The sequence below is a fragment of the Scyliorhinus torazame genome, chromosome 9, assembly GCF_047496885.1.
Source record: "Scyliorhinus torazame isolate Kashiwa2021f chromosome 9, sScyTor2.1, whole genome shotgun sequence".
Taxonomy (NCBI): Eukaryota; Metazoa; Chordata; class Chondrichthyes; order Carcharhiniformes; family Scyliorhinidae; genus Scyliorhinus; species Scyliorhinus torazame.
This window is the reverse complement of record NC_092715.1, coordinates 188,267,881-188,289,944: the sequence shown is the minus strand read 5'-3', so window position 1 is coordinate 188,289,944 and position 22,064 is coordinate 188,267,881. Positions and strand designations below refer to the sequence as shown.

The window sequence follows — 22,064 nt, the reverse complement described above, 5'->3', positions numbered from 1 at the left end:
TTTTTGCAAATCATTTATTCTTAATATTTTATTTATATGTTGTACTTTCTTCTGTGACAGTTCCATCACGAGAATCAAACACTCCAGCATTTCTTTACCTACTATACATCTCATTTGTCAGAGTTTATGGAACAATGTAATCAAAATTGATATCACTTAACGGTAACCCATGAAAATTTATAATTGGCAATCACAGCACCTTCAGAACAAATCTACAGCAGTCACCAACTTTAGCTGGATCTGATACAGAAGAATACTTTCGGATCTGTGAATCAACTCCCAACGATTGAGCCAACTGCAAGGCATTAAGATCATTACTGATAATTGTCCCGAGAGCCACCAAAAGTCTGAAAATAGCTTCATAATCTTGGAGAGCTTCTATGGCTACGCTAATAATGGAAAGACAATTTGCTTTACCTTCAATATCATTTCCTGCATGCAGGTTTACTGCATAGTTTAATATCAAAGTGGACAGTGCTATGTGAACATTCTTGTTGCTAGTTGATCTCATTTCAATTGCTTGGGAAAGTACTGTCTCTCTCAAGGACATCATGAGCTTTGAACCATACGATGGGCTAGAAAAACAGTTGCAGACTGTTCGGAGAACAAGCATTTGATTTGCTGGTTTTCCCTGCAGATTGATTTTGTTTAAGAGGTAGTTGCTGAACTGTGTGCTGTAGTTTTCACTGCAGAAATGTTCATTTACTGCTGGGTGTCTCATAGCTAGACGAAGAATATCCAGCACAGGAAACACAATGTCTAGATTAGAGGGAAAAAAATTAAACAAGTTTATTATTGTATTTTAACATATAGCACTGGCAACTACCCAATAATAAAATATTAAAAGCACCAAGCTAACAGAGAATGTGAACGGTGTAATATTTCATAAAGCTAAAATTTTGAATAGTGATCACAAGACTGTTGGAAGACTTGACTTTTTAAAAAAAAGAGTTATGCTCATCAAAATCACATCAAATATACAGCCTAGCAAGTTACTTTTTTCTGCTGATTCACCCACTCCCATAAAAATACATAAAACGATAAACTCAATTTAATCTTCTCAAAATCTTGCCACAACAAATCACTTTTTAAAATTTCAATAACTAGTCTAGAAATAACAAGTGCTATGTAGTAATTTAGAATTATATTTTTATCAGACATAGATCATAGAATTTAGTGCAGAAGGAGGCCATTCAGCCCATCGAGTCTGCACCGGCCCCTGGAAAGAGCACACTACCCAAGCCCACACCCACACCTCCAACCTATCCCCACAACCCCACCTACCTTTTTCTGGACATTAGGGGCAATTTATCATGGCCAATCCACCTATCCTGCACATCTTTGGATTGTGGGAGGAAACCGGAGCTCCCGGAGGAAACCCACGCAGACACAGGGAGAACGTGCAGACTCCGCACAGACAGTGAGCCAAGCCGGGAATCGAACCTGGGACCTTAGAACCGTGAAGCAACTATGCTAACCGCAGTGCTACCGTGTCGCCCATATAGATAACAGTTTCTCCGATAATGAATAGAATCTCTCCTTGATTTTGTCAATGGGTCAAATTATGCTGGCTATGGCAGCCCAGGTGGCTAGTCATAATCAATGCTAGTGAAGAGAAACCTCCATCCATCCCAAGTTCAAACATGCGGACAGGAAAAGCTTGCCCAGAGCGCTCAAAGTTCTTAAAATTCAGTTTGCCATACAATGTAATCATGATGGCAGGGAAATGGAATTTAGTTCCATGAAATAGGGGGTCTCGCTTGCCAGCTGGAGAGCCGGCAAGAGCCCTGCATCATTTACTTTGGGGAAGACCCACTGCACTTAGTGCCAGTCAGGTACGAAAGTCGCCAGTGATGGGCCTTCCTGGAATCAAAAAACCCGGGGCAGAAATGCTTCCTTTGCACCGCCCCCATCCCATACCCAGAAATGCCCATCAGAGGCCTGATTTTTTTTGTATGGGTGTGGGTGGGTGTGTGTGTTTGGGGGGGGGGGGGGGGGGGGGGGGGGGGAAGAGGAGGAGGAGGTGGAAAGGGAAGATTCTCAGCTGCCACCCACCATAACTCACATAACTGGTTGGCCGTCAAGTGTCAGTCACTTTAAATCTACCTTGATCTAAAAGCAGGCGGGGGAGGAGTCAACTCAGGCCAATTTAAAAGAGCAACTTGTAACTCACACCCAGTGAGTTCTCCCACTGAGCCAGAGAAGACACAGCCAGAGTGAGACAGCAAAGAGTGAGTTAGGGAATTTGGATCTAGGTGTCAATTCGAAGCTGGGTGGGGAGGAGGTGCTTTTTATCCCTGGTAAATGATTGGTAAGTAGTTTTTCTGTTTTCTTTTCATTCATATATTTATTTATTTTTTCTTCGTTTTGGGGGGGGGGGGGGGGGGGGGGGGGGGGGAGAATTGTAGTTGTTGAAGTTAACCGAAGGTTTAAGACATGGCAGGAGATCTCAGACCCGTGTCATGCTCCTCGTTTGCGATGTGGGAGCTCAGGGACACGTCCACTGTCCCTGGCTCCTTCACGTGCAAGAGGGGTGTCCAGTTGCAGCTCCTGTTAGACTGCTTGAAGGCTCTGGAGCTGCGGATGGACTCACTTTGGAGCATCAGCGATGCGGAGGACGTCGTGGATAGCACGTTTAGAGAGTTGGTCACGCCGCAGGTGAGAGGTACTGAGGGAGATAGAAAATGGGTGACCAAAAGACAGAGCACGAGTAGGAAGGCAGTGCAAGTGTCCCCTGCGGTCACCTCCCTGCAAAACAGATACACCGCTTTGGATACTGTTGAGGGAGATGGCTCACCAGGGGAAGGCAGTAGCAGCCAGGTTCATGGCACCATGGCTGGCTCTGCTGCGCAGCTGGGCAGGAAGAAGAATGGCAGGGCTATAGTGATCGGGGACTCAATCGTAAGGGGAATAGCCAGGCAGTTCTGCAGACGCAATCGAGACTCCAGGATGGTATGTTGCCTCCCTGGTGCAAGAGTCAAGGATGTCTCGGAGCGGCTGCAGGACATTCTGGGGAGAGGAGGGGGGGGGGGGTGAACAGCCAGCTGTTGTGGTGCACATAGGCACCAGCGATATAGTAAAAAACGGGACGAGGTCCTACAAGCTGAATTCAGGGAGTTAGGAGTTAATCTAAAAAGTAGGACCTCAAAAAGTAGTAATCTCAGGATTGCTACCAGTGCCACGAGCTAGTCAGAGTAGGATATGTCAGGATAGATAGGATGAATGTATGGTTCGAGAGATGGTGCAAGAGGGAGGGATTCAAATTCCTGGGGCATTGGAACCGGTTCTGGGGGAGGTGGGACCAGTACAAACTGGACGGTCTGCACCTGGGCAGGACTGGAACTGATGTCCTGGAGGAGGGAGGGGGTTTGCGAGAGCTGTTGGGGAGAGTTTAAACTAACGTGGCGGGGGATGGGAACCGATGCAGGAAGTTGGAAGGTAGCAAAACAGGAACAGACACAAAAGGCAGTAAGGGGGAAAGTGTAAGGCAGAGAAGCCATAGTCAAAAATCAAAAAGGCGACAGTACAAGGTACAGTGATTGAGGGGAGCTCAGTGAATAGGACCAGGAATACTAAAAGGAATAAAACGGGAAGTAAAAACATTAATGGTAAGCGACGCGGCAGGTTGTTACTTGAAGATATGGGTTCAACGACAAGGAAAATTAGGAGAAAGGTTAAGAGGACAAATAACTTAGGAGAGGTTACTGATCGAGGTGTTAAGATTCAAAACAGAGGTAAAAAAGCAAACATAAGTGTACTTTACTTGAATGCTCGTAGTATTCGGAATAAGGAAAATGAGTTGATGGCGCAAATCACCGTGAATGACTATGACTTAGTGGCCATTACTGAAACATGGTTAAAGGATGGTCACGACTGGGAGTTAAATATCAGAGGGTATCAAACTATTCGGAAGGACAGTGGATGGTAAGGGAGGTGGTGTAGCTCTGTTATTTAAGGATGACATCCGGGGAATAGTAAGGGATGACATCGGTTCTATGGAGGATAAGGTTGAATCCATTTGGGTGGAAATCAGGAATAGTAAGGCGAAAAAGTCACTGATAGGAGTAGTCTATAGGCCACCAAATATGGTGGGACAGGCAATAAACAAAGAAATAACCGATGCATGTAGAAATGGTACAGCAGTTATCATGTGGGATTTTAATCTACATGTCGATTGGCTTAACCAGGTCAGTCAAGGCAGCCTTGAGGAGGAGTTTATAGAATGTATCCGCGATAGTTTCCTAGAACAGTATGTAATGGAACCTACGAGGGAACAAGCGGTCCTAGATCTGGTCCTGTGTAATGAGACAGGATTGATTCAGGATCTCATAGTTAGGGATCCTCTTGGAAGGAGCGATCACAATATGGTGGTGGTGGAATTTAAAATACAGATGGAGTGTGAGAAGGTAAAATCAAACACTAGTGTTTTGTGCTTAAACAAATACAATGGGATGAGAGAAGAACTAGCTAAGGTAGACTGGGACCAAAGACTTTATGGTGAAACAGTTGAGGAACAGTGGAGAACCTTCCAAGCGATTTTTCACAGTGCTCAGCAAAGGTTTAGACCAACAAAAAGGAAGGACGGTAGAAAGAGGGAAAATCGACTGTGGATATCAAAGGAAATAAGGGAGAGTATCAAATTGAAGGAAAAAGCATACAAAGTAGCAAAGATTAGTGGCAGACTAGAAGGACTGGGAAATCTTTAGGGGGCAACAGAAAGCTAAAGTGGCTAATGTAAATATTGGTCCTTTAGAGGATGAGAAGGGAGATTTAATAATGGGAGATGAGGAAATGGCTGAGGAATAAACACGTTTTTTGGGTCGGTCTTCACAGTGGAAGACACAAATAACATGCCAGTGACTGATGGAAATGAGGCTATGACAGGTGAGGACCTTCAGAGGATTGTTATCACGAAGGAGGTAGTGATGGGCAAGCTAATGGGGCTAAAGGTAGACAAGTCTTCTGGCCCTGATGGAATGCATCCCAGAATGCTAAAAGAGATGGCTAGGGAAATTGCAAATGCACTAGTGATAATTTACCAAAATTCACTAGACTCTGGGGTGGTCCCGGCGGATTGGAAATTAGCAAACGTGACACCACTGTTTAAAAAAGGAGGTAGGCAGAAAGCGGGTAATTGTAGGCCAGTGAGCTCAACTTCGGTAGGAGGGAAGATGCTGGAATCTATCATCAAGGAAGAAATAGCTAGGCATCTGGATGGAAATTGTCCCATTGGGCAGACGCATGGGTTCATAAAGGGCAGGTCGTGCCTAACTAATTTAGTGGAATTATTTGAGGACATTACCAGTGCGGTAGATAATGGGGAGCCAATGGATGTGGTATATCTGGATTTCCAGAAAGCCTTTGACAAGGTGCCACACAAAAGGTTGCTGCATAAGATAAAGATGCATGGCATTAAGGGGAGTAGTAGTAGCATGGATAGAGGATTAGTTAATTAATAGAAAGCAAAGAGTGGGGATTAATGGATATTTCTCTGGTTGGCAATCAGTAGCTAGTGGTGTCCCTCAGGGATCAGTGTTGGGCCCACAATTGACATAGATGATTTGGAGTTGGGGACCAAGGGCAATGTGTCCAAGTTTGCAGACGACACTAAGATGACTGGTAAAGCAAAAAGTGCAGAGGATACTGGAAGTCTGCAGAGGGATTTGGATAGGCTAAGTGAATGGGCTAGGGTCTGACAGATGGAATATAATGTTGACAAATGTGAGGTTATCCTGTACCATTTTGGTAGGAATGACAGCAAAAGGGATTATTATTTAAATGATAAAATATTAAAACATGCTGCTGTGCAGAGAGACCTGGGTGTGCTAGTGCATGAGTCGCAAAAAGTTGGTTTACAGGTGCAACAGGTGATTAAGAAGGCAAATGGAATTTTGTCCTTCATTGCTAGAGGGATGGAATTTAAGACTAGGGAGGTTATGCTGCAATTGTATACAGAGTTAGTGAGGCCACACCTGGAGTATTATGTTCAGTTTTGGTCTCCTTACTTGAGAAAGGACGTACTGGCACTGGAGGGTGTGCAGAGGAGATTCACTAGGTTGATCCCAGAGCTGAAGGGGTTGGATTACGAGGAGAGGTTGAGTAGACTGGGACTGTACTGGTTGGAATTTAGAAGGATGAGGGGGGGGATCTTATAGAAACATATAAAATTATGAAGGGAATAGATAGAATAGATGCGGGCAAGTTGTTTCCACTGGCGGGTGAAAGCAGAACTAGGGGGCATAGCCTCAAAATAAGGGGAAATAGATTTAGGACTGAGTTTAGGAGGAACTTCTTCACCCAAGGGTTGTGAATCTATGGAATTCCTTGCCCAGTGAAGCAGTAGAGGCTCCTTCATTAAATATTTTTAAGATAAGGATAAGATAGTTTTTTGAAGAATAAAGGGATTAAGGATTATGGTGTTCGGGCCGGAAAGTGGAGCCAAGTCCACAAAAGATCAGCCATGATCTCAGTGAATGGTGGAGCAGGCTCGAGGGGCCAGATGGCCTACTCTTGCTCCTAGTTCTTATGTTATTTTCCAAATGCTAGGTTCCCCGATCAGGCACTGAGAATTTGTCAAATGAGGGACATGCCTTTCCCCCTTGACGGGCTTGCTTTTTGGGTTTCCAGGCTGAAGTCACACCCACTGCTGCTTCAATACCAGCAGGGGCTAGATTAGGCCCTCAATTGGGCACCGATTGTCCACTAAGAGTCTCAAATGACACCAAGCAGGAAGGCCATCCACAAACCTTTCTACCCTGGAATTGATACGGGCAGAGGCCAGAAGATGGCAGGGTCCCAGTGTCCCCACCCACCCATGCCTCCAAACCTGGGTATATTACATCAAATGGCAAGGGCAACACTTGACGAACATTGCTCCTTTTACACTGAAAATTTTATGGGCTTACTCAGGTGTACCAAAAGAGGGTTACTCTATCTGGGGCCAAAAACCATTGACCAATAAAACCAAAAATACCAACTACACAGAGGTCACAGAATATTCAACCTGGTTCCTTGTATCGGTCATCAAAGGTGATGTTTTCTAGTATTGAAAGCAATGGGAAGGCAAGCTTGATTCCCACTTTTCCAAACATTTTTTGTCCAGTGCTTTCAACCACAGAACAAACCAACATAATGATCTCTTGTATCTTCTGGAAAATACCAGTTCACTAAGTTCATTAGTGAATACAGACACCATGGAAGAGTTACCCACAGGAAAAAAATTGTCATGATGTAAAAATGGGTTCCATACTAAATCTCATGACAGTACTTAAGCCTCTGCCAAAAATGTTCTCCTCACCCGAAGTGCCAGGATTTAATCCGCGTAGACTGCTTAAAACGGGCAGTGGTTTCTGCTGGAGATAAACGGCAGAATCTTCCGGTCCCACCAATGGCACACACCCGCTGCGGATTTCCCGGCACACACCCACTGTGAATTTCAGTGAAATTCCATTGACAGCGGTGGGCCAGGAGATCCCACTGCCGGCGAATGGCAAGTTGCCTCTCGCTGCCGAGAAACATGCCACAGGGAGGCCAGAGAATCGCATCCACCCTTTTTGTGGTATTATCTTATGCTGCATTTTGTGTGGTGTTAATTGGCTTTGCAGGGTTGTCTATATTTTATGTGCCAATATGTTGGTTGTTGCTAGTTAGGTAATCATTCTGCACAAAGAGGCAAATGTGGGTATTCTTTTGGCTGTTCTAAATATGCTGTACAATTGAGGTGAAGAGGAAAAGTTTGTGCCAGGTCAATGTAATTTCCATTTTAGAAGACCTGTAAATGTGGAAAGAAATATTTTGGGCAAATGGCGATCAAGAAATCCTTTACTCACTAAACACTTGCTTTGCAACATATTTTATTCCTCTTCGCTAATTATCTTACTCTGCCAGTCTTAAAACTCCTCCCTGGTCCCTCCCCCAAGCAACTTTTTACAGGTGAATTCAACAGCAAAGGTGAAAATTATTCATCCACAGCGGCAGAACAAGTGAGTCTGATCCTCTCCTCACCCAGTGAACACAGGCACTTATACAAGCAACTAGGAAAAGAAATCCAAGCTGCTTTCACTGAAATGTCACAGAATACACGAGCTGAGCTATTAGGGCAGCAAAGACTTTGCATTTTTAACAAATTCCACAGAAATTGTTTACCATTATTATCAAGACAAAGTGGAGAAAGGGCAGCACAGTGGCGCAGTGGGTTAACCCTGCAGACTCACGGCGCCAAGGTCCCAGGTTCGATCCCGGCTCTGGGTCACTCCGTGTGGAGTTTGCACATTCTCCCTGTGTTTGCGTGGGTTTTGCCCTCACAACCCAAAGATGTGCAGGCTAGGTGGATTGGCCATGCTAAATTGCCCCTTAATTGGAAAAAATGAATTGAGTACACTAAATTTATTTTAAAAAAAAGACAAAATGGAGACAATTTCCTGCAGCACTGCATTTCAATACCATGTTAAATGCATCTTCAGGAAGAAAACTCTCTCCCCTGCATTCTACCAATTAAATTCTGCATCAGCTGGTTAATACAAACTGACTAGCAAACCTAACAATGCCACCATGCTACTTTAAAGAAAAAATAATTTACTTCTTTCAATCATAGTACATGTGCTACTCTTGGCAGGAAAAATCAAAGTCCTTCATGGTAACATCAACTGGTACACATTTCTGCTGCAATGTACTATTTTAAATCCCAAGAGCAAAATATCCTTGATCATTAAAATCCTTTCTTTTAGTTGTTCAGTCTGAAGATCACCTCGAGTCAATTGTAAAAATTAATAGTCAATTTGTGTCGTCATTTACCCACCTTCAGGCCACTGAGCAGCTTTCCATAAAATTTCTAACTGCTGTGGTGTTGGGGTTTCTGGTGCAGAAGGAGTAGAAACAACAGAAAGAAACTTCTCAAGCACTTGCAGGTCATCTTCAGCTAGTTTCTGTTCAGCAGATGTCCTCTCATTCAGTTCCTTTAGTTTCCCTGTAACACAATTGTTTATTTCATTATGGTCAAATTTTCAAAAATACCTTTAGGAATTTGTCCTATTGCATAGCAATATGAGCATGAGAAACAGAATGAGTAAAAATTAGTGATGAAAATAAAACTTTTAAAAAGGAACCAACAACAGTTGGTTCTTAGAAAGGGCCAATTAATAACTCTTACCTATTATCTGGATTATATTTGCCTGATCAAATGTGACAGGGTCTTTTTTTGGAAAGTAGGGGTTACTGGGTATAGTAACTGCATGTCCATCAGCAGAAACATAGGCATTTCCTCCTGTGAACAATAAGGCACTTTATAATGCAAAAGTAGTTTTCATATTTTAAGAAAATTATTATTTTATTCAATCATGGGATACTATAGAGACATCAAGAGGAGGTGGGGACAATGTCACTTGACTAATAATTCAGATACCCAGGCTAATGCTCCGGGGACACAGATTCAAATCCCAGTTAGTGGAATTTAAAAATTCAATTAATAAATTATTGAAGACAAAGCTAATCTTAGGAATAGTGACCATTAAAACTAGATTAAAAACACAAGAAATAGAACGAGTAGACCACATGGTCCATTGATCCTGCTCTACCATTGAATAGGGCCATGGTTCATCTAGGGCTGCAATTCCATTTTACCTCCCACTCCCCATATCCTTTAATCCCTGAAGAGGCCAAACATGTCTCTATTCCAACCTTAAGCGTATTCAACGTTGGATCATCCACAACCCTCTACGCTAGAGAATTCCAAAGATTCACAGGAGTAAAATAATTGATTGTTGTAAAAGGTCATCTGCTTCACTTAGGCACAGCAGCGAGGGAAATCTACCAACCTTACCTGGTCTGGCCTACATGTGACACCAGAACCACAGCAATGTGGTTGACTCTTAACTACTCTCAGAATTGTTATAGCGCAGAAGGAGATCATTCAGCCCATTGCATCTGCACCGGCTCTCCAAATGAGTAACTCACCTAGTACCACTCCTCACGTTCTCCCCCTAACTCTGAATTTGTTGGAGTCGGCCATTTGGCCCTTCCAGCCTACACCACCTTTCAATAAGATCATGGCTGATCTGATTGCACCCTCCTGCCTACCCGAGAACCTTTCAACCCCTTGTTTCTCAAGAATCTACATAACTCTGTCTTAAAATATTCAAAAGACTCTGCTTCCACTGCCTTTTGAGAAAGAGAGTACCAAAGACGCACTAACCTCTGAGCAAATATATTTCTACTCATAGAATCTACAGTGCAGAAGGGGAGGCCATTTGCCTCTTGTAAACCTTCTCTGAACGCATTTAAATCCTTCCTGAAATAGGGAGACCGATACTGTACACAGTACCCTAGATGTGGTCTCACAAGTATCCTCTACAACTGAAGCATAACCTCCCTATTTTGAATTCAATTCCTCTCGCAATAAACAATACTCTATTAGCTAAGCCTTTCGCGATTCATGCACTAGGACACCCAGATCCCTCTGAATCTCAGAGCTCTGCAATCTCTCACAATTTCAATAATAAACTTTTTATTCTTCCAGCCAAAATGGACAATTTTATATTTACCCACATCATACTCATTTGCCAGATCTTTTCCCATTCACTTAACCTCACTATGTCCCTTTGTAGCCTCATGCCCTCTTCACAATTTCTATCCTACCTATCTTTGTGTCATCAGCAAATTTAGCAACAATACCTTCAGTCTTCTCAAGGGCAATTAGCGATGGTCAACAGATACTGGCCTTTCTATTGACACCACGTCCCACAAAATGATTTAAAAAATAACATTGGTCTTAGAATAACCCATATGCCAGGTAAGTCCAAGCCTTTTGGTTTTTCCAAGTGATCATTAATGATCAGATATTAATAACCTAATTAATTTCCATGGCTAATGCTAACAGATCTTAAGATTTCTAATTTATGGTCTATCCAGCAATGGAAGTCAAGGATAGTCTTTACCAAACTTCCAGCTTTCCAAAATTCAAAGATACATCAAGGTTTAGGGTATAAAAGTGCAATTAGTCAAAGAGTTCAGACGAAAACTGCAATAAAAATTAATCCCTTTCTCTGTAGACTTTGGGATGTACAACTACTCCAAACGCAGCACTATTTCTTGATAAAGGAAGTGAATTCATCCACGATACAGCATTCAGTGAATTGTGGAGAAAATATGGACTTAAAATTGTATAATTTCTCCCGGTGTAATTCTTAAACTCTACCTGTAAAAGGATCACCTCCTGCAGAAGGAGCCAGATTAGATGGTACAGTGCCAGGTACATAGCGACCAGATCCTGCAATAATAATGGACAGAAGGTAATATCAACACCAGAATACATAGTTTGTAGAATCTTAAAAGCACATTACATATTCAGTTGCAATATATCAACAAAGGCACCGCCAATTTTAAAGTTAATTTTTCACATGGAAAAATCTTTCTAACATTTACGGAGGAATATTGTACATTTATATTTCAATAAGCCTCACCAGCAATGCAAGAATTTTCCAAATGTATCCAGTTTTCTGATCTACAGGGGAGACAATGGCACAGTGGTATTGTCAATGGACTAATCCAGAGACCCTGAACAAGATCTAAGGACCCGGGCTCAAATCCCACTCCAGCAGAAATCAACAAAAATCTGGTATTAAAAGTCTAATGATGACCATGACACTGTAGATTGTCATTAAAAAAATCTGGTTCACTTCCTTTAGGGAAGGAAATCTGCTGTCCTTGCCTGGTCTGGCCTACATGGACTCCAGATCCATAGCAATGTGATTGACTCTCAAATGCCATCTAAAATAGAGCGCAGTTAGGGATGGGTAATAAATGCTGGTCCAACCGGACGAACCCATGTCGCATAAAATTATTTTTTTTAAAGATCAGAATTGGTGTACTATGAAATGCAGTTGAGACTGGGTCAGCTCTTGATGGATTCAAATTATTCACTATAATATGGATGTGTGGGGGAGTGCAAAGTCCATAAAATATTGAAGATATTAATAATCTTTATTAGTGTCACAAGTAGGCTTACATTAACACTGCAATGAAGTTACTGTGAAAATCCCCTAGTCACCACACTCTGGCACCTGTTCGGGTACACGGAGGGAGAATTCAGAATGTCCAAATTACCTAATGGGACTTGTGGGAGGAAACCAGGGCACCCAGAGGAAATCCACACAGACACAGGGAGAATGTGCAGACTCCACACAGTGACCCAAGCCTGGAATCGAACCCAGGCTCCTGGCGCTATGAAGCAACAGTGCTAACCACTGTGTTACCATTCTTATAACCAACAGGAAGCCACAGATAGAGAACCACCTCCAGCACAAAGCCATTAATGCTGCTAGCATTAAAAATGACTGGCTCCTTTAGAGCTCAGGGATGGTTTAAAGAAAGATGAATGAGAGTGGGGCGAAGATCATTAAAACTGGAGTTGAACAAGATCCCTTCTTGTATTATCCAAGAAGACAGGAATAGGGGTAGATCATTTGCCACCTAAAACCTATTCCACTATTCACTTAGACCATGAGCTATTTGTACCCCAACTCCATTTTTTGTACATTTCACTACCCACATCAAACAAGTCATCAATCTTCGTCTTGAAAATATCAATTGTTCCAGTCTTTGGTGTTACAAAGGAGTCACTTGTGGAAGTAGTTTATCGGACCCCTAACAGTAACTGCGTTGAAGGCAGAGTATACAGGAAGAAATAATGGGGGCTTGTAAGAAATATACTGCAATAATCATGGGTGACTTTAATCTACATTAGGATTGGATGAATCAGGAATGGCAGAGCTAGCCTTGGAAGATTACTTCATTTAGAGCAGCACTTTCGAGAACCAACCAGAGAGCAGGCTATTCAACAATGAGACAGGATTAACTAATGACCATTTAGTAAAAGAGCCTTTAGCAGTCACCATAACATGATTCATCTTCAAGTAAATAAAGGCAATTACAACGGTACAAAAACAGAGCTGCCTAAAGTAAACTGCGAACATCGGTTAATGGATAGGACAGCAGAGATGTGTTGGCAGGCATTTAAGGAGATATTTCATAATTCTCAGCAAAGATATATTCCAGTGAGAAAGAAGGACTCGATGAGAAGGAATCACCATCCATGGCGAAGGAAGTTAAAGATAGTATTAAACTGAAAAAAAAAAATGTAATTCTGTGAAGTTAGTGGTAAGTCAAACGTTTGGGCATAATTTACAAACCAGCAAAGAATGACTAAAAATAATGTGGGAGAAATTAGAGTATGAGAGAAAGAGAGCTGGAAATATTAATACAGATAGTTTCTAAAAAAGGAAAAGGAAACAAATGTAAGTATTGGTCCTCTAGTGTGTCTGGGGAATGAATAATGGGAAATAAGGAAATGGCAGCAGCGTGAACTGATACCGTGTATCTGTCTTCACTGTAAAAGACATATAACACAAATAATGTCAAAGAAATACTTGTATACAAAGAGGTGATAGAAAGGGTGGAAATCAAATAACTGTAATCACCAGGGAAAGGGTGTTGAGAAACCTATTAGAACTAAAGGACCGGCCGGCCTGCATCCGAGGGTCTTAAAAGAAGTGGCTTTTGAGATTGTAGCTGCAATTTCCCCATATTCCTTAAATTCTGGTAAAGTCCCAGCAGATTTGAAAACAGTAAATGCAACACCTCGGTTCAAGAAAGGATGATCACAAAAATGTACAGTTCAGTTAGCTTAACATCCGTCACAGTAAGAAATGGTAGCATTTTCCCAAAGAAGATTATTGCAAGACACTGAAAACATCTTAATGCAATCAGGTAAAGTCAACATGGTTTGTGAACGGGAAATAGTGTTCAATTTACTTATTAGATTCCTTTAAGTAACAAGCAACATGGATAAAGTGCAACCTGTAGATGTGATGTACTTGGATTTCCAAAATGTATTCAACAAGATGCTACATTAAAAGGTGACTACAAAATATAAGTGCTGGGGGTAACATATTAGCATGGAGGGGTTAGCGAACATGTAACAGATAGTGGAGATAGATAGGTAGTTTTCAGCATTGGCTGTAACTAGCAGAGCGCCATAAGGGTCAGTGCTGGGGCTCAACTGATGAAAGGAACAAGTATATGGTTCCTAAATTTGTTGATGACACAAAGATAGGTAGGAAAATAAACGGTCGAAATAATATTGTAAGTCGACAAAGGGATTTGGATAGGCTAAATGAGCAGGCAAAAATCTAGCTGATGGAGTGTAATGTGGAAAAATTGTCCTCCTTGGCAGGAAGAATAGAAAAGCAGCATATTAGTCAAGTGGACAGACAGGAGGTATAGAGTGATCTGGGTGTCCTGGCCGATGATTCACAAAGTTAGTATTCAGATACAGCAAGTGATTGGAATGTAAATGTAATGTTGCTGTTTATCCCAAGGGGAATGGAATATAAAAATAGGGAAGTTTTGCTACAGCTAGAGTTTTGGTGAGGCACATCTGGAGTAGTGTGTACAGTTTTGGTCTCCTTACTGAAGAAAGTATATAATTGCATTGGAAGCAGTTCAGAGAGGGTACATTAGGCGGATTTCTGGATTGAAAGATTAGTTCTGTATCTATCGGAGTTTAGAAAAATGAAGTTATGTTATTGAAACATACAAGATCCTGTGGGGACTTGACGTGGTGGTTGATGTGAGGATGTTTCCCCTTCTGAGAGTGACTAAAATTGGGGATACAGTTTAAAAATAAGGGGTCTCCTATTTAAGACAGATGAGGAGAACTGTTTTCTTTCAGATGGTGGCTAGTCTGTGGAATTCCATTCATCAGAAAGCAGCGAAGGCAGGGTCATTGAATATCTTTAAGGTCGAGTTAGATGGATTCTTGACTGACAAGAAACGAAGGTTAAAGGGGATAAGACAGGGAAGTAGATTTAAGTCACTCATGATCTTATCAAATGGCCTGCTCCTGATTCATATGTTCCAGATTTTCACAACCCTTTCTGGAAAAATGTAATTCTTATTTCACTCCAAAATTGCCTAGCCGTAATTTTAAAATCATGCCATTTTGTTCTGGATTTGCATACCGAAGAAAAGTATTTCTCAGCATCAGCACTACTGAACTAGAACATAGAACAGAAAACATAGAACAGTTAAGCACAGGCCCTTCAGCCCACGATGTTGTGACGACCATTTATCCTAATCTAAGATCAACCTGACCTACACCCCTTCCATGTGCCTGTCTAAGAGTCGTTTAAATGTCCCGAAATACTCGGACTCCACCACCTCTGCTGGCAGTGCATTCCACGCACCCACTGATCTCTGACATCTCCCCTTTATCTTCCTCCAATCACCTTTAAATTATATCCCCTCGTGACAGCCATTTCATGGAATTTACATAGAATTTACAGTACAGAAGTAGGCCATTCGGCCCATCGAGTCTGCACCGGCTCTCAGAAAGAGCATCCTACCCAAGGTCAACACCTCCACCCTATCCCCATAACCCAGTAACCCCACCCAACACTAAGAGCAATTTTGGACACGAAGGGCAATTTATCATGGCCAATCCACCTAACCTGGCCCTGGGGAAAAGTCTCTGGCTTTCCACTCTATCCATGCCTCTCATCACCTTGTGCCCTCTATCAAGTCACCTCTCTTCCTTCTTCGCTCTAGTGAGAAAAGCCCTAGCTCCCTCAACCTTTCTTCATAAGATATGTCCTCTAGTCAAGGCAGCATCCTTGTAAATCTCCTCTGTACCCTCTCCAAAGCATCCACATCCTTCCTATAATGAGGCGATCAGATCTGGACACAATATTCCAAGTGTGGTCTAACTGGGGTTTTAGAAAGCTGCAGCAAAACCTCGCAGCTCTTGAACTCAATCCCCCGTTAATGAAAGCCAACACACCATACGCCTTCTTAACAACCCTATCAACCTGGGTGGCAACTTTGAGGGACCTATGTACGTGGACCCCAAGATCCCGCTGTTCCTCAACACTTCCAAGAATCCTGCCTTTAACCCTGTATTCAGCATTAAAATTCGACCTTCCAAAATGAATTAGTTCACATTTATCAAGGTTGAACTCCATCTGCCACTCCTCAGCCCAGCTCTGCACCCTGTGAATGTCCTGTTGTAACCTGCAACAACCCTTAACGCCACCTGCAACTCCCCCAACCTTCGTGTCATCGGCAAACTTACTAACCCACCCTTCCACTTCCTCATCCAAGTCATTTATAAAAACCACAAAGAGCAGAGGTCCCATAACTGATCCCTGCGGGACACCACTGGTCACCGACCTCCAGGCGGGATACTTTCCATCCACTCCTACTCACCTTTATACTATCTGACTCTAGCCTCTGAAAACTGGCCTAATCCAATTAACTAATTAACAAGCTCCAGCTGCAGATTCTTTAAACATTTTAAATACTTTGATTAGACAAACCCTCAATCTATAATTAGGAACCAAGTTTGTGCAACCTGTCCTAATTTAACCCTTTAGGTTCTGGCATTCTTCTGTTCATTCTGCAGTACAACCCTTCCAAGTCCTATAGATATATTCTGAAGGTTCAGTGCAGAAAACTGATTGTATGATTTCAGATGGGGTCACTCCAAGGCTTTATTCAACTGAAGAATAATTCCCACACTTTTGTATTCCAGTCTCCGGAGGTAAAAGCCAATATTTGATTTGCCTTCGATTATATTTTGTATAAATCACTTTGCTCCACCACTGATCCTGGGTACCTCGCCATTAGGGAAATATGTTAATACAGTTTTGATCTTTGCGAAAGACAGAAGAGTAGCAAATTAGGTGAAATAAGCCGTTTGTGTCAGGATCGAATAATATGTTTAACAATGGTAATTGTGCATTTAGCAATTATGGCCATATCTGGAGAAAATAATTATAAAATGTTAAAAGTACAGGCACTATACCTGATATGTGTAGCATTCACAAACAGAGTTAAATAAGTTTGATCTAGTGGTCACCACTGAGACATGGGAAGGAATCTTACTGTCTTTTCTCTGGCAAAGCAGTGAACTGAACCTCTGAGTAGCCAGCCTTTCAGTCACTCTTTCCAGGAGCCAACTACCAGGATTGTACTCCAGTTACGGAGAGCATGCAGAAGCATGAACAAAGGATTATATAAAAAGACACCAGCAGAACGGTTTGGTGGGGTTTGCTCAGTTAGAGGCACGAAAGAGGACAATGGATGGGAGATGGGGAAGTGCTGTATCTTGCTTCATGCACATGGCCCTGGAGGTGATGTTGGAAACAGTCAGGGGACAGAGACAGATACTTGTTCCAGATAATAAGTCCTTCCAGTGAGCCAGAGAAGACACAGCCAGAGTGAGACACAACCAAGAGTGAGTTTGGGAATTTGAATCTAGATGGGAATTCGAAGCTGGGCAGGGGGGGGGGGGGGGGGGGGGGGGGGGGGGGGAAGGTCAAGGACATGTCCACTGTCCCTGGCTCCTTCACTTCCAAGAAGTGTGTCCAGTTGCAGCTCCTGTGAGACCGCTTGACGGCTCTGGAGATGCGGATGGACTCACTTTGGAGCATCCGCGATGCTGAGGACGTCATGGATAGCACGTTTAGCAAGTTGGTCACACCGCAGGTGAAAGGTACTGAGGGAGATAGAAAATGGATGACCAAAAGACAGAGCACGAGTAGGGAGGCAGTGCAAGTGTTCCCTGCGGTCATCTCCCTGCAAAACAAATATACCGCCTGGATACTGTTGAGGGAGATCGCTCACCAGGGGAACGCAGCAGCAGCCAGGTTCATGGCACCGTGGCTGGCTCTGTTGCGCAGCTGGGCAGGAAGAAGAATGGCAGGGCTATGGTGATAGGGAATTCAATCGTAAGGGGAATAGACAGGCAGTTCTGCGGGCGCAATCGAGACTCCAGGATGGTATGTTGCCTCCCTGGTGCAAGGGTCAAGGATGTCTCGGAGCGGCTGCAGGACATTCTGGAGGGGGAGGGGGAGGTGGGGTACAGCCAGCTGTCGTGGTGCACATAGGCACCAACGATATAGGTTAAAAAATGGGACAAAGTCCTACAAGCTGAATTCAGGGCGTTAGGAGTTAAACTAAAAAGTAGGACCTCAAAAAGGTAGTAATCTCAGGATTGCTGCCAGTGCCACGGATGTCAGAATAGGATGTCAGGATAGATAGGATGAATGAGTGGCTCGAGAGATGGTGCAAGAGGGAGGGATTCAAATTCATGGGGCATTGGAATGGGTTCTGGGGGAGGTGGGACCAGAACAAACCGGACGGTCTGCACCTGGGCAGGACTGGAACCAATGTCTTGGGGGGGGGGATGTTTGCTACAGCTGTTGGGGAGGGTTTAAACTAATGTGGCAGGGGGATGGGAACCGATGCAGGAAGTTGGAAGGTAGTAAAACTGGGACAGAAACAAAAGGCAGTAAGGGGGAAAGTGTAAGGCAGAGAAGCCATAGTCAAAAATCAAAAAGGGCGACAGTACAAGGCACAGTGACTGAGGAGAGTTCAGTGAATAGGCCCAGTAATACTGAAAGGAATAAAACGTGAAGTAAAAACATTAATGATAAGCGACGCGGCAGGTTGTTACATGAAGTTATGGGTTCAACGACAAAGAAAATTAGGAGAAAGGTTAAGAGGACAAATAACTTAGGAGAGGTTACTGATCGAGGTGTTAAGATTCAAAACAGAGGTAAAAAAGCCAACATAAGTGTACTTTACCTGAACGTAGTATTCGGAATAAGGTAAATGAGTTGATGGCGCAAATCATCGTGAATGACTATGATTTAGTGGCCATTACTGAAACATGGTTAAAGGATGGTCGCGATTGGGAGTTAAATGTCCGAGGGTATCAAACTATTCGGAAGGACAGAGTGGATGGTAAGGGAGGTGGTGTAGCTCTGTTATTTAAGGATGACATCCAGGCAATAGTAAGGGATGACATCGGTGCTATGGAGGATAAGGTTGAATCCATTTGGGTGGAAATGAGGAATAGTAAGGTGAAAATGTCACTGATAGGAGTAGTCTATAGGCCACCAAATATGGTGGGACAGGCAATAAACAAAGAAATAACGGATGCATGTAGAAATGGTACAGCAGTTATCATGGGGGATTTTAATCTACATGTCGATTGGTTTAACCAGGTCGGTCAAGGCAGCCTTGAGGAGTTTATAGAATGTATCCGCGATAGTTTCCTGGAACAGTATGCAATGGAACCTACGAGGGAACAAGCGGTCCTAGATCTGGTCCTGTGTAATGAGACAGGATTGATTCATGATCTCATAGTTAGGGATCCTCTCGGAAGGAGCAATCACAATATGGTGGAATTTAAAATACAGGTGGAGGGGGAGAAGGTAAAATCAAACACTAGTGTTTTGTGCTTAAACAAAGGAGATTACAATGGGATGAGAGAAGAACTAGCTGAGGTAGACGGAGCAAAGACTTGAGCAAAGTTGAGGAACAGTGGAGAACTTTCCAAGCGATTTTTCACAGTGCTCAGCAAAGGTTTATACCAACAAAAAGGAAGGACGGTAGAAAGAGGGAAAATCGACCGTGGATATCTAAGGAAATAAGGGAGAGTATGAAATTGAAGGAAAAAGCATACAAAGTGGCAAAGATTAGTGGGAGACTAGAGGACTGGGAAATCTTTAGGGGGCCACAGAAAGCTATAAAAAAAGCTATAAAGAAGAGAAAGATAGATTATGAGAGTAAACTTGCTCAGAATATAAAAACAGATAGTAAAAGTTTCTACAAATATATAAAACAACAAAGAGTGGCTACGGTAAATATTGGCCCTTTAGAGGAAGAGAATGGAGATTTAATAATGGGAGATGAGGCAATGGCTGAGGAACTGAACAGGTTTTTGGGTCGGTCTTCACAGTGGAAGACACAAATAACATGCCAGTGACTGATGGAAATGAGGCTATGACAGGTGAGGACCTTCAGAGGATTGTTATCACGAAGGAGGTAGTGATGGGAAAGCTAATGGGGCTAAAGGTAGACAAGTCTCCTGGCCCTGATGGAATGCATCTCAGAGTGCTAAAAGAAATTACCAGGGAAATTGCAAATGCACTAGTGATAATTTACCAAAATTCACGAGACTCTGGGGTGGTCCCGGCGGATTGGAAATTAGCAAACGTGACACCACTGTCTAAAAAAAGAAGGTAGGCAGAAAGCGGGTAATTATAGGCCAGTGAGCTTAACTTCGGTAATAGGGAAGATGCTGGAATCTGTTATCAAAAGGAAAAAATAGCAAGGCATCTGGATGGAAATTGTCCCATTGGGCAGATGCAGCATGGGTTCATACAGGGCAGGTCGTGCCTACCTAATTTAGTGTAATTTTTTGAGGACATTACCAGTGCGGTAGATAACGGGAGCCAATGGATGTGGTATATCTGAATTTCCAGAAAGCCTTTGACAAGGTGCCACACAAAAGGTTGCTGCATAAGATAAAGATGCATGGCATTAATTAATAGAAAGCAAAGAGCGGGGATTAATGGGTGTTTCTCTGGTTGGCAATCAGTAGGTAGTGGTGTCCCTCAGGGATCAGAGTTGGGCCCACAACTGTTCACAATTTACATAGATGGTTTGGAGTTGGGGACCAAGGGCAATGTGTCCAAGTTTGCAGACGACACTAAGATGAGTGGTAAAGCAAAAAGTGCAGAGGATACTGTAAGTCTCCAGAGGGATTTGGATAGGCTAAGTGACTGGGCTAGGGTCTGGCAGGTAGAATACAATGTTGACAAATGTGAGGTTATCCTGTACCATTTTGGTAGGAATAACAGCAAAAGGGATTATTATTTAAATGATAAAATATTAAAACATGCTGCTGTGCAGAGAGACCTGGGTGTGCTAGTGCATGAGTCTCAAAAAGTTGGTTTACAGGCGCAACTGGTGATTAAGCAGGCGAATGTAATTTTGTCGTTCATTGCTAGAGGGATGGAGTTTAAGACTAGGGAGGTTATGCTGCAATTGTATAAGGTGTTAGTGAGGCCACACCTGGAGTATTGTGTTTAGTTTTGGTCTCCTTGCTTGAGAAAGGACGTACTGGCACTGGAGTGTGTGCAGAGAAGATTCACTAGGTTGATCCCAGAGCTGAAGGGGTTGGATTACGAGGAGAGGTTGAGTAGACTGGGACTGTACTCGTTGGAATTTAGAAGGATGAGGGGGGGATCTTATAGAAACATATAAAATTATGAAGGGAATAGACAGGATAGATGCGGGCAGGCTGTTTCCACTGGCGGGTGATAGCAGAACTAGGGAGCATAGCCTCAAAATAAGGGGAAGTAGATTTAGGACTGAGTTTAGGAGGAACTTCTTCACCCAAAGGGTTGTGAATCTATGGAATTCCTTGCCCAGTGAAGCAGCAGAGGCTCCTTCATTAAATGTTAAGATAAAGATAGATAGTTTTTTGAAGAATAAAGGGATTACGGGTTATTGTGTTCGGGCCGGAAAGTGGAGTCGAGTCCACAAAAGATCAGCCATGATCTCATTGAATGGCGGAGCAGGCTCAAGGGGCCAGATGGCCTACTCCTGCTCCTAGTTCTTACAATAGCAAGAGAGAGCCAGTTAGATGCACCAAAGAGGCTTGACTGGAGGTTGCAGAGCAGGTGAGCAACAGGCATATGGTGCAGAGGATACCACAGGAATAGAAAAAGATTCAACGATAGCGAGGTCCAGCAAGGGAGTGTCATGTAACTCTCAGCTGGCAGCCATCTCTCTCTCACCTCCTTATTAGTTTGCAGCAGAGATCATCTGAAGCATACGATTTACAGCCACACAAAATAAAGTCTTCCCAGATTCTTTTTTTTAAACTCTCCACATCCACTGATAACAATGCCATTCACCTTCAACATGCTAACCTAGTGCTCTCCATTCCAGAGCAACACCCTCAAAATGCTGTACCTTATCCCGGAGCAACGTCTAGACTTGTTAACATCCTGACTCTGCCTTTTCTCACTGCAGAAGACCATCTACAACTTGCAGGAAAAGCAGGATGGAGTTGGATCCTTGGCCATTCCACATTCATCATGGAGATTTGCGTGCTTTTCTTTTTATTTCATGGGATACAAGTGTCGGGGTAGGGCCATCATTTATTGCTCATCCTTAATTGCACTCAAGGTGGTGGTGCGCCACCTTTATGAAGA

General features: G+C 43.0%; 1 protein-coding gene across 1 annotated transcript in view; it reads right to left on the bottom strand.

Moving 5' to 3' along the window:
* Nucleotides 1-22,064, bottom strand: part of plaa (phospholipase A2-activating protein) — a 63,288-nt gene continuing 41,224 nt past the window's right edge. The window contains exons 11-14 of the mRNA XM_072516905.1: nt 11,192-11,263; nt 9,149-9,262; nt 8,798-8,965; nt 1-759 (exon numbers count right to left, since the gene is read on the bottom strand). Coding sequence (XP_072373006.1) covers nt 191-759; nt 8,798-8,965; nt 9,149-9,262; nt 11,192-11,263 — 923 coding nt within the window. The 3' untranslated portion in view covers nt 1-190. The remainder of the gene's footprint in view (nt 760-8,797; nt 8,966-9,148; nt 9,263-11,191; nt 11,264-22,064) is intronic.